The 12984-nt window shown below is 38.7% G+C and overlaps 1 protein-coding gene across 1 annotated transcript in view; it reads left to right on the forward strand.

Annotated features, from left to right (window-relative positions):
- LOC126236303 (uncharacterized) overlaps positions 1-12984 on the forward strand; it is a 451155-nt gene that overhangs the window by 279615 nt on the left and 158556 nt on the right. The window contains exons 19-20 of the mRNA XM_049945503.1: positions 5655-5843; positions 7357-7584. Of these exons, the coding sequence (XP_049801460.1) occupies positions 5655-5843; positions 7357-7584 (417 nt within the window). The remainder of the gene's footprint in view (positions 1-5654; positions 5844-7356; positions 7585-12984) is intronic.

The following is a 12984-nucleotide window of genomic DNA, read 5'->3' on the forward strand; positions in this document are numbered from 1 at the left end:
CATTAATGTAATCAATGATTCCATTTGCATGGTTTTCTTACAGTGTCCTTCAGTGTGTCTGTATTTTCCTGTAAGTGGAAGCAAATTAAAATTACATTTTAAAATACATTAGATAGTAACATTTGTTACAATGTCAAAATGGTACAAACCTAATAACATGAATGTGAACAATATTTATAAATAGTGAGGTAACAGTGGTCCATGAACTTTTCTATTAAGCAGTCTTACTTCTGGACTGTTCCATGAATGGCACAGCACATCAATAATATAAATATTAGTTTAGCCAAGGATGAGGTGGGAAAAGGAGGGATTGGATATTATAAGCCTGTTTTGTAGGATGTAATGCACGTAACATTGGGGCAGGGACATATCACCATACTCCAAATAAACTGAATGTCAGTTGTGTCTGTGACAATCACTTTCATATCTCAGTTTCTTATGAATGAAGGGCAATTGTCAGAGCAACCTACAACTGACAGAATAATAATCTATGTCCCAAAGGTTACAAAGAATGTCATAGGTAGAGGTGGGAAAGAGAATTTCAGGCCAAATGACAAATAATATTGTCGCACAAGGGGCAGCCAAATTAAAACAAGACAGTTGGAAAAACTGCTATGATTGACTGTTCCATTGGTTCTTGGTACAATATTTTACACATTATGAATTGAAAACCCAAACAACATTAATGTAATATTCTTCTACGTCGTAGAATATTACGTCAGTATTGTAACAATATTATGAAAAGGCAAGTTGCAACTTACCATATAGTGAAGACGCTGAGTTGCAGATAGGCACAACAAAAAGACTCTCACAATGAAAGCTTTTGGACATTGGCCTTCGTCATCAATAGATGACAGACAGACACACACACACACACACACACACACACACACACACACACAACTGCAGTCTCACGCAACTGCTCAGTTGTGTGTGTGTGTGTGTGTGTGTGTGTGTGTGTGTGTGTGTGTGTGTGTGTGTGTGCTGTTGATGAAGGCCAACGGCCAAAAGCTTTAATTGTGTGTGTCTTTTTGTTGTGCCTACCTGCGACTCAGCATCTCTGCTATATGGTGAGTAGCATCTTCCCTTTTCATAATATTGTTACATTCCATCCTGGATTTTCCTTTGTTTGACATCAGTATTGTGTGTATTTTCATTCATAATGGTGGGGAAAATGTAAGTAAACTGTTTATTATTTCAGAATTAATTGTGCAACTATTAATACATTTATTACACTGTGTGTGGAGGATGGGCAAAGGCTTCCAGCAAAAGTTGTGCAACGTAGTCGGTGTAACATGTGGGTCCCGCTGGGAAGCCCTTACACGTCCTCTACGCATAGGGGGATAAACGTATTAACAGTTACCGTATTTACTCGAATCTAAGCCGCACTTTTTTTCCGGTTTTTGTAATCCAAAAAACCGCCTGCGGCTTAGAATCGAGTGCAAAGCAAGCGGAAGTTCTGAAAAATGTTGGTAGGTGCCGCCACAACTAACTTCTGCCGTCAAACATATGTAGCGCTGCACAGGCATGCTTTGTAGGCACAAAGATAAATACTGGCGCCAAAACCTCTGCATCAGTAAATAAATTAAAAAAAAAAAAGGTGGAAGACGAGCTTTTTTCTCCGCCCCCGAGTTTCGTCCACTGCATTTTCATACATTATCCAACGAAGTAAATACAAATTCCGTATTGTTCATCTTCGAATGTAGCAGAATTTCAATGTAATACGAAAATCCGACTGGCAACACTGTTTGGGATGTTTGTCAATATGGCCAACTCTACATTCTGAATTTTTTCCTACCTGTGAGAAGAGATGGTTGCTGATAGGAACCTGATGAAATGTGAATCACCTGCAGTATTCTCTTCACCATAGGAATAATACGAATATAAACATTTTGTCATGTATTCTTTCGTGTTTGCTGCTATCTCATTTAAATCCTGTCTGCCCAATAAACTACGAAACTAGAGTGAGACAACAGCAAACGTGGAAGAATATACGTATCGTTTCATGTTTATATTCGTATTATTCTTATGCCTAATAGTGATATAGTCAGAAATGAAGCACGGCAACTGACTAGATTTTTAAATCTAAGATGACTCTTAATTTCTGTGCAGAATTTGATGTACTAAAGAAGTGGCCGCAAAGATTTCCAAACGGAGAAAAATTTTCGCCTAACTCTCGTTCAGAACCATGTTCTATCATACGCAGTCTATTATTTGGTTCTTGTTGATCATTATCAAAGAAAGCAGCAGTGTAAGTAACAACAAATAGCAGTCTCTTGCCATTGTTTCGCTAATGAGACAATTCCTCTTTTTTAATTGTAAGCGGCGGTAGCGTGCAGCGCACAAAAGCAAGCAATGCCGCGAGTGGCGACAGGCCGTAAACACGGACTATCAGAATGCGACAAACAATGCATGACACAGTACAGTAATGCATTTTCAGCTTAGAGTGACGTAAACACCTATAACAAAGAAAACGGCACTTATCAGATCAAAGCAAAATAAGCAATTGATTCAAACCAGATGAAGCACGTGAAAAAGCGCCTGACGCATATCAATGGCTACCTGGTAAAGCTTAACTGCTAAGCTTACGACTCGAACCAAACTACTGTAGCTGCATCGTCATTCATTCGACCTAAATTATGTCTCATATTACAATGGACCAACTTTGTTTCGGTTTGGAGGTGCGGCCTAAAACTTATTTCTCCCCTTGAATTTCGAGTCTCAGATTTCAGGTGCGGCTTAGATTCGGGAAATTTTTATTTTTTTTTTCCTTTATTTCGAGTCTCATTTTTCAGGTGCGGCTTAGATTCGAGTGCAGCTTAGATTCGAGTAAATACGGTATGGCAATTACTTTTGAAATAATAAACAGTTTACTTTCTTTTTCATCTATCTCATTTTAGGTAAAAACATCATTTTCCTCATCGATAGTCTACACTCTCATGTAGTGTATACAGCTGTAAATATCATTACTTATATATCTATGATGTAAAACATAACAATGCAATCAGCTGACTGAGGAAAATTTATTGAACAGACACAAGTGACATTATAACAGATACAAAGGGCAACTTCTACTTCCTTGTTGAGTGTATATTATTGTTTGAAAATTGGAATAAGCATGATTACATCACAATAAAATGTGCAAACACACATAAGTGTGGTGTTACAGGTTACAAAGGTTGGAATAAGATATGATTAATGGAAAATCTCATATAAAGATGCGAAACAAATACTAACAAAGAGATAGAGGGGCTGGCCAGTACTTACCTCAGCTCAGTACAGCCGATAGATACACAAAAACAACAGTACCTTCACTTTGATAGCTGCCATCCATTCCACATCAAACGTTCCCTTCCCTACAGCCTAGGTATTCGTGGCAAACGTATCTGCTCCAGTGATGAATCCCTCAACAATTACACCAATAACCTGACCAGTGCTTTCCTCTCCCGCAACTATCCTGCAGACCTTGTCCACAAACAGATCTCCCGACCAATACATTCCTCCCCGTCCAACAACAATGTACCTACCCCCAGACCACACAGAAGCATCCCCCTTGTCACCCAATATTATCCTGGCCTCGAATACATCAACAAATTACTCCGCCAGGGATATGACTTTCTCAAGTCAACCCCTGAAATGAGATCATCCCTTGACAAAATTCTCCCCACAGCACCCAGAGTTTCCTTTCGTCGCCCCCCTTAACCTCCGTAACATCCTTGTTAAACCCTACAATATTCCTAGACTACCTTCTCTACCCAACGGTTCCTACCCCTGTAACTGACCCCGCTGCAAAACCTGCCCCATGCATCCCCCCACAACCACCTACTCCAGCCCCGCTACTGGTAAAACATACACAATTCAAGGCAGGGCCACATGTGAAACTACACAGGTCATTTATCAGCTGACATGCCTGCACTGCACAGCCTTTTACATCGGTATGACAACAACTAAACTGGCTGAGCGCATGAACGGACACAGACGAACTGTCCGCCTAGGAGATGTCCAATACCCAGTAGCGGAGCATGCCCTCCAGCATAATTCTAGGGACCTAGGAACCTGCTACACCGTATGTGCCATTTGGCTTCTCCCACCCAACACCAGTCCCTCTGAACTGCGGAGATGGGAACTTGCACTCCAACACATCCTTTCATCCCGCCATCCCCCTGGACTGAACCTACGTTAAACAACCTCACTCCCATTTACTCTTCAGTCTTCTCCTCTTTCCCTTTCCTCTTTAGCCATTCACGCATCTTTTCATCCTACATAGTTGTGTTTATCTTTATACTGTATACCTCTTTCCTTCTGTATGCATCCTCTTTGGTTTGAAGCTGGCACAGTACTTACAGTAGAATATCTTTGGCTTCTCTCTGACAACCATGCCTCCATCCTTGCTACCCTCCCTGTTTTCCTTTCCCTGTTGCTTCATGACCTGGGTTATGAGTAACTGAATCCACTTTCCCTTCTTCCCTTTCTTTCCCCTCTCTCCTCCCGGATGAAGGAACATTTGTTCCGAAAGCTAGGAACGTAAATTTTCGGTTCTGTTTTTTGTGTATCTATCGGCTGTACTGAGCTGAGGTAAGTACTGGCCAGCCCCTCTGTCTCTTTGTTGGAATAAGATATGAATACTACATTCAAAAATATTTCAGTTATGGACATAAAATAAGATAAACCTGTTAATAACAGTAGAGTAAAGCTATGGCCCTGATTTGTAATGTAAAAGCGAAGAACTCTATTCATATTCCATTCTACTTGCTATATAAGCGAAGTATCTGAATAAGGTAAAGTAGATCACTCACACTCATAATTCCAGTCAGGAAAAAGAAGTACTACACATCTGTCATGGCGAATACATAACTCATGAGTGTTAACTATGTTTCAGTCTTCAAGATAATATAATTCTCTAAGCAGTTTTTATTTTTTAAAGCAGTGTGTTTGTTAATAACACACACTGTCAGTTTACTGAAGACAACATAAATTTCAATTTATTTGTAAATACCATTAGCCAGCCTTTGTGGAGCTGACGTAGAACTTCCAGTGTATCAGATTAGTAGCAGTATGGTCACTATTGCATAAATAGCTGCTAAATGATGACTTATTTTGGTGTAGTGTAAAGATGGAATCTTTGTCCTCACATTGTACTGGATATGGATCTGTTGCATATTTTACTGCTCTTTCATTTGTATTTGGTACAGAGCATACTTTTATTCATGTGGACTTCACTTGTGGATTGATAATTTGATTTGTATGCCACATCTCATGTGAAATAGTGCACCATTAATTTATATGTAAGTAATAGATGATAACTTATGCTGAATTTAACTCTGTCATTATTATGTTTTCAAGTTCTCTAGACTATAGACAAGAAATTTGTTAATGTTAGTATGTTCTTTTTATAGGTCTTTAATAATGAGAAGGTAATCAAACTTGACCAGTGGCATTAAGTTCAGGGTGTTTTACTAAAGTAATATGTGTAATGTGCAACTTTTCTGTAGACAATGCTAGTAATTTTGGTTTATACGTTCCACTTATTTTCTCTTAAAAGTAATGACAAAAAATAGTAATTTTTAAATTTGTTTGCACTAGATTTTTACAAAAATGTAGATAAGAATACTTTAACTGTACTTTATAACAGCATTTAAACTGTTTCCTACTAGGTTGTGAAGCAGGTTAGTGGTGGCCATGGCCATTCTCTTTTCCTCACTGAAACAGGCGAAGTATTTACTTGTGGTTCAAGTGTCTTTGGGCAATTAGGAAACGGAGGAAATATCAAGAGTTCCACACCTGTACTAGTGTCGTCTCTCCCAGAAACCTGTGTTCTTGTATCAACAGGATACTTTCATAATGTGAGTGTGTGCAATTCACTTGTTTTCTTTTGTTGTAAAGCAGTTGGTTCAAGACAATAATTAACATATTTTTTCCTTGTAGACTAAGATGAAATACTGTGACTTTCAGTGAATTATGTTGTGTACAGTACATGTTAGTGCAATATTGGGCATGTAAAAATAATAATAATAATAATATTCATTATCACTTATTTCCTAAGGTGCAGTCATTTTGATTACACTCCCCATCATTGATTACAAAGAACAACATAATTGTGTAAATATAATTTTCAGATATATTTTTCCCACATGGAATGTTTCACTCTATTATATTCATGTAAATATAATTTAATTGATACTCTTTGACACTGCAAAATTCCTTTTCCACCAGATAGTCTTTGAGCTGCTATGGCAAATTAGTGTCATGTATACTACCATACAAGTTTCTAGGCAGACTTGTTAGCAGCTTGCTGCCCAATTACTGATGTTCCCTTTTGATGCATTTTCAGTTGCTGGGGCATTTCTTCATATATTGTTCTTCCTTTGTGTGTTGTGGGCGTGTAAACTAGTGTCTGTAATCCATCCCATCTTTTATCATGTTTATTTCTGTTTTGTATATGCATAAAGATGTGAAAAGTAATATGCCTAGGTTTGCAGAAGCAATTTTTGTCTGTTTCAGAAGTCCTCCATAAAATAACCCGTATTGCTTTTTATTTCTAATGTGAATAATCTTTTTCTTTCTTGAATATTTGAATTTCCCCTGGTATACTGTGCACAGAAGCAGTTCGTGCACCGAGCGAGGTGGCGCAGTGGTTAGCACACTGGACTCGCATTCGGGAGGACGACGGTTCAATCCCGTCTCCGGCCATCCTGATTTAGGTTTTCCGTGATTTCCCTAAATCGTTTCAGGCAAATGCCGGGATGGTTCCTTTGAAAGGGCACAGCCGATTTCCTTGCCAATCCTTCCCTAACCCGAGCTTGCGCTCCGTCTCTAATGACATCGTTGTCGACGGGACGTTAAACACTAACAACCACCACCGCAGTTCGTGCAGTTGTGACATCTGCTTTATCTACACTAATACCTAAGAATCTAATGGACAGTACTACTTCTAGCTCCATACATTGTCTTTTTCAGGTTTATGATCAGTTCTTTTTTGGTTAGCCCTTTAGATGTCATATTTGTACAAATATATGCCCTACTTTTCACTTGTAAAGGGAAATGTTAAACAAATATAAATAACACCGTTTCACAAGAACTAAATTAGAAATGTTTCTCAGTTTTGGTGTGTCAGTGGTCCTGCCACTTGGCAAATTTTGATGACAATGTTATTACGTTTGTGTTTGTGTGTCTGTATAATTTTGTAAGTTGAGCTAACACTTTCCATTTGTTGTTAATGTACCTGTATCCTATCCATATTTCCACCGTGTAGAGAGCAACTAATTCCATTTCTTGTGTTTCACTCTGGTGTTCCTAGTATCATACTGATGAGATTTGAACAAATTTTTAAAATTTAATTGTTTTGTTTACTGACAGCTGGCTTTAAGTACATCTAACAAACTGTACTGCTGGGGATCTAGTCCTCAAGTACTTCGTCTTCAAGCCCAGGCTCACAAAAAAGCACGATTAATGCAAAAGCATACTGCCCCAGCAGCTGACAAAGCTCCATCTCCACCAGCATCACCACATGCGGCAGTTGTTGTCAGTCCAACTATGGAATTCAAGGGCTTGGCAGCAATGGGAACTGAATTAGTAGCTGATCATGTGAGTCAACAACACAATTTATTTTTTAATTAAATAATTTATATTTAGATCTGTCATAACAGTCATATCCTTGGAGTACTGTAGCTCGAAAAAGTATTTGTCCGAATGCTATCAAAATTTTTGTGCATTGTGTGCCTTAATAAAATCTTCTCAGTTTACAAGCTGCGTCACTTTGAACAAAACAGTAGCTGTTTCCACCATTGTCATCAGGAGTTAAAATCACTGAAGTATTTACTTATATAGATGCAATAGCAGTGTCTGTAACCTTCAGAGAGGGCTAAAATTATGCATGTGTGGAAGGCAAGTGGGCAGCACATGACATCTCCGTCCCACCACAAGACTGAGTGACATCAGGCAAGGGGCTGGAATCATGTTTGAAACTGCTACTCCCACCTCCAAACATGTCATGCTTAAAAGTGACATGGCTTGCAAACTAAGATGATTTTATTGAAGCATACCACTACAAAAGACTCGAGGACACTTGTTTATGCGCCTGCGATGCCTCTGCTGTTTGGTGAGTGTTTACCTTTATTCTTAAATTATTTGCATTGCAGTAGAACTTTCCACTGTCATATTTTTGTAAATAAAATACAACAAAAACATTTAAAACTGTACCGGTACTTAAAGTTGTCAGAGCTGCTGTCATGCTAGGCAGCTGCAGAAATTGAGGCATGGTCGATGTTATTTGAAACATTAACGGATAAATACTATGCATTTGCTCTTGGACTAGCTGCAGTATCCCTTCAAGAACATGGGCTCTCCAGTAATCTGAGTATCTATTTCTGTATTATATTAAAACTTTTATAGATGATTGATTCTGTTTAAGAACTTTGGTAATATGTAACTGCATAAAGTATATAAATTTAGTTGCTATGAATTACCAGATGCTACAATTGAGGTGCCCCTTCTCTCTCTCTCTCTCTCTCTCTCTCTCTCTCTCTCTCTCTCTCCCCCCCCTCCCCCCTCCCCCGTTCCCCTCCACCTCACCTCACCTCAGTTACATTTCTTTTATCAAATTATACATTTCTTAGCAATTAAACTTGTATGTTCTGTGACTTTGGAAGGAATTGGATTGATAATGCTTGGAGACAGAACATGGCAATAAGTAAGAGGTGGAAAGCAACTCCTTTAAGACCGCTTACACACAGGTGATCTGGGGTCATGCAACTTGGCCACATCACTGAGTTGCATTCTTCATTTAACTTGCAGTTCGCAAAAGGCCTTACACTGTGGCGATTTTCCTGTGTGACCTGCTGTGCACCCACCAATCTGCACAACTGGATGTGGTGATGTGGCCATGTTTGATCCATTCACAAGTGGTAATCTGGCAGCGGTAAACCATTGCTGTACTGCTAGGTTGTGCTGCATTTGTTGCTTGTTAGTGCTTCATGATTGTTGAATAACATGCGTTTCCTGTATCGTTCTAAAGATTTTGTTTTTCTTTTGTGCCACAAAAATTACTTTTGGCATGGAACCTTTCACAATTGAAGCAGAATACCATCCTGTAATTTGGGTTACAGGAAATAAGTATTACAGCAATAAGATCAAAAGCATAATGCTTGGGAGAAGAAAAAGTTTGTTTCTTGCTTCGTAAATGAAACTGTATAAAAAACAAATGTTGTATAATTTATTTTGTTAATTACTTATTAAAATACATTTCACATTGTGTTTATTTGCAAAGGAACAGTGCCTTCAGTGCCAACAGAGCAAATTAATTGTGAATTTGTCCTGTAGGCACATCGCCTAGAAGCTTTTTATAGGTGTGATGCTCTATATGTCTCCTAAACCAATAACTTCTAGAGATTCATACAAAGTTGTACAGATTGCAAAAAGCTCAATTAATACTGCACAGAAATCTTCTTTCACATTTTTGTGATTAAAAAGTGTCCATTTTGTAACTGGCTCACATAAAAATGCAGCTCTTCCCACAGAGTCTCAGTCAAATGGTACAGTTGCATGTACAGCAGAAATTCCATCAGGTAACTGTTGGACAAAAGTCACACATTGTGGTTATGAAACTATGCAGCTGAATCACTGCATCTGAATTACTAGTGTGAAAGCAGCCTCATGACAATCATCTGCATAGTGGCAAGACAACAAGCAAACCAAAACTCTTCCCCCCCCCCCCCACCCCAACCAACTGCCCACACACACACACAAAGCATATGCATTACCTTAAATTTCCTGCACTGAGCAGTTGATGCTTGTACATGGTTGATGATTGTTACAGTTGTATGGAGTAATATTTTGGTTAATATAGTGTGAATCTACACCTGTTTACTATGTATTTAAAAAACAAATATTGCCTTGCAGGTGCAATTTCATTTGTTTACAACTGGCCACTTTTTAACGTCATCAGAACTGAAGCAAAGAAAACAAAAATTAAGACCGTACCACAGATTCTTAAAATAAAATATTCTGCAACATACAACATTGTCATGACACACAGAGATTGCACCAGATTCTTTATTAATTCCTGAATTATTCACAACTTAAAAACTTTCATCGGAATTTGATACAAAGTAGAAAACATTCCTATGGGTGTACTCTTATATGTACCAGACGAGAAACAGATGAAAGGAGAATGTAAATAATTTTGCGTCTCCAGCATAGAGCACACCTCTCTTCTGGGCTGGTGACTTGTTTCATTCAGTCAGATTATTTGTGCAGGCAACGTGGGCAAGTGGTGCCAGACAGCTCTCTCACTTTGCTGTGATTGTAGGTTTTCAGATGACAGCTTCATTCATCATAAATTTTAAAATTAGCATCCCTGCAGTATTCAGTGTGATAAGTGAATAATTTATCAGGTTTTTGCTCTTCATTGCACAATTTCCCAATTATTCCAGAATCTCAAATTGTTGCCCTTTATCTATTGCATTCTGCCTACATGAAACCCTTCTTTCTGCTTATGGAAAGCTAAGGCTGTCTTATTATTTGGAAAAATATGTTCTATGAATAATAAGAAGAAAACATATCCAGCAGGACTTCTGTATTATTTGTTGCAATCAGGGCAAAAAGTTTTGTGTATTTCAGAATTTGTGTTCTTCTCTTTATGGGAAGGTCATGTTGTAATAACATTCCCCTATAGATAATTAATTTTGTTATGTTTTTGACTCTCTGGCTTTGAGTGGTAACTATTGGCATGAACTGCCAATATCGGAATATTTCTTTTTTAATCTCTGACACTAGCAAAGAAAGTCACATCATCCTACATTGTTCCTTGATTGAATATTTATTTTTTTTAAATTAATATACTGTCTTAAACATATGTCACAGTAGTACTATTGACAGTTACCAACAGCATTTTCAACATAAGGTACAAGCCTATTAAAGTGGATATTGAAGAATATTTTATATGTGGTAGGTAATAGGCAAATTTCCCTGTAGTTAGAGTACACCCTATGTTGAAAATGCTGTTGGTAATTGTCAACATAGATTTTGTCAAGGCGGATATACTGCTGATCAGATCTTTACAATATGGCAAATACCAGAAAAATTTAAAGAATTTGGGATTGATACGCATCACCTCTTTATAGACTTCAAATTAGCCTATGACAGTACTGACAGAAGTGAACTGTATACAGCAGTGAAGAGTTAGAGATTCCTAATAAATTGATCACCTTGGTGAAAGCTACTATGGAAAACAGCCAGAGTCCAGTTAAAACATAGAATATGTGATCAAGTGCTGTGACCACAAAGCATGGAGTAAAGCAGGGATGTATTATCCTGCCTTCTGATTAATAGTGCCTTGGAAAGTGCAGGTGTCAGTTTAAGGGGGAGTATGATGTACTAATCAGTTCAGGTACTGGCATATGCAGATGATATTGATATAATTGCAAAAATGCCAAGAGCAATGAAAGAAGATTTTACAAGCTTTGAAAGAACTGCTAGAAAGCTGCACAAAAGATAAATGAATGGAAAACTAAGTATATGCCAGTAACTAAGAAAGATTATCCAAATGAGCCTTCTTTCTCAGAAACTGGTTCATATAAGTTTCGAGTCGTGTGTAGTTTCACTTACCTTGGATTGGAAGTGAAGTGTAAGAACAATGTCAGCTCTGAAATGCAAAAACAAATATTGTCCACCAGCAAGTGATACCATGGCCTCCAAAAACATTTGAAACCTAAGCTCCTATTCAGGAGAACTAAAGTTATGATGTATGAAGTTTCAGTGAGTCTGGTGTTTACATACAGTGCTGAAACATGGACATGATGAAAAAGAAACATTTGAAAAAAAGATCTTGAGACAAATTGTTGAGCCAGTGGAAGAAATTGATGTGGGAAGGAGGAGATTCAACTGTGAATTATCTAATGTATTTGTTGAATTCTCAGTATTGCACAGGTATGTACTTAATCCAATCTTCTCTTAGTCCATCTCCTCCTTCATCCTCCCTCTGTCCATTTCCCTGTCCATCTCCTCCATCTTCCTTGATCCGTCCATCTCCTCTTATTCTTTTTCTCTGTCTGTTTCCTCCTTCCCTTCTCTGTGTCCATCTCCTCCTCCCCCTCTCTCTGTCCATTTCCCCCTCACCTCTCTCTGTCCATTTCCCCCTTCCCACTCTCTGTCCATTCCCCCTCCCCACTCACTGTCAATCTCCTCCTCCCCTCTCTCTGTCCATCTCCTCCTCCCCTCTCTCTGTCCATCTCCTCCTCCCCTCTCTCTGTCCATCTCCTCCTCCCCTCTCTCTGTCCATCTCCTCCTCCCCTCTCTCTGTCAATCTCCTCCTCCCCTCTCTCTGTCCATCTCCTCCTCCTCTTGTCTGTGTCCATCTGCCCCACACTGTCTGTCCATCTCCTCTCCTCCCCCCCTCCCCCTGTCTCTCTCCATGTTATGATGCTCACCCAATAGGAGCCTGGTGGTTCTCCCTGCCTCCCCCCAATAGTATTTCTTATCCAGTTCTTAACTAATGTGTGTACCAAATTTGATTAAAATTGTTCCAGGTGTTTAGGATGAGCCTTTTTCCCATGGTATTGCCCATGTATGCATATGTCAACTATTCTCTCTAAGACATAAAGAAAAGACATACCATAAAGGAATTATCCAAATGGCCCAGAAATCAGTAGATGTGATGTATGTGTGCAGACAAACAAATGATAACTGTTTCTGAAGAGTTAGATGATTTATGAATCAGAAAGAGCTTCATAAACTAAACAAGTCAGTAATGCATTGATCCTTCTCTGGCCCTTATCAAGTAGTTATTCGAATGGCATTGTTTGATAGAGTTGGTGGATGTTCTGAGGGATATTGTGCCAAATTCTATCTGATTGATGTGTTGGATTGTCAAAATCCCAAGCTGATTGGAGAGCCCTGCCCATAATACTCCAAATGTTCACAGTTGGGGAGATATATGATGACTCTTCTGGCTGAGATAGGTTTTGGAAAGCATGAAGACACACAGTA

Source organism: Schistocerca nitens, chromosome 2 (assembly GCF_023898315.1).
Source record: "Schistocerca nitens isolate TAMUIC-IGC-003100 chromosome 2, iqSchNite1.1, whole genome shotgun sequence".
NCBI classification, from domain to species: Eukaryota; Metazoa; Arthropoda; class Insecta; order Orthoptera; family Acrididae; genus Schistocerca; species Schistocerca nitens.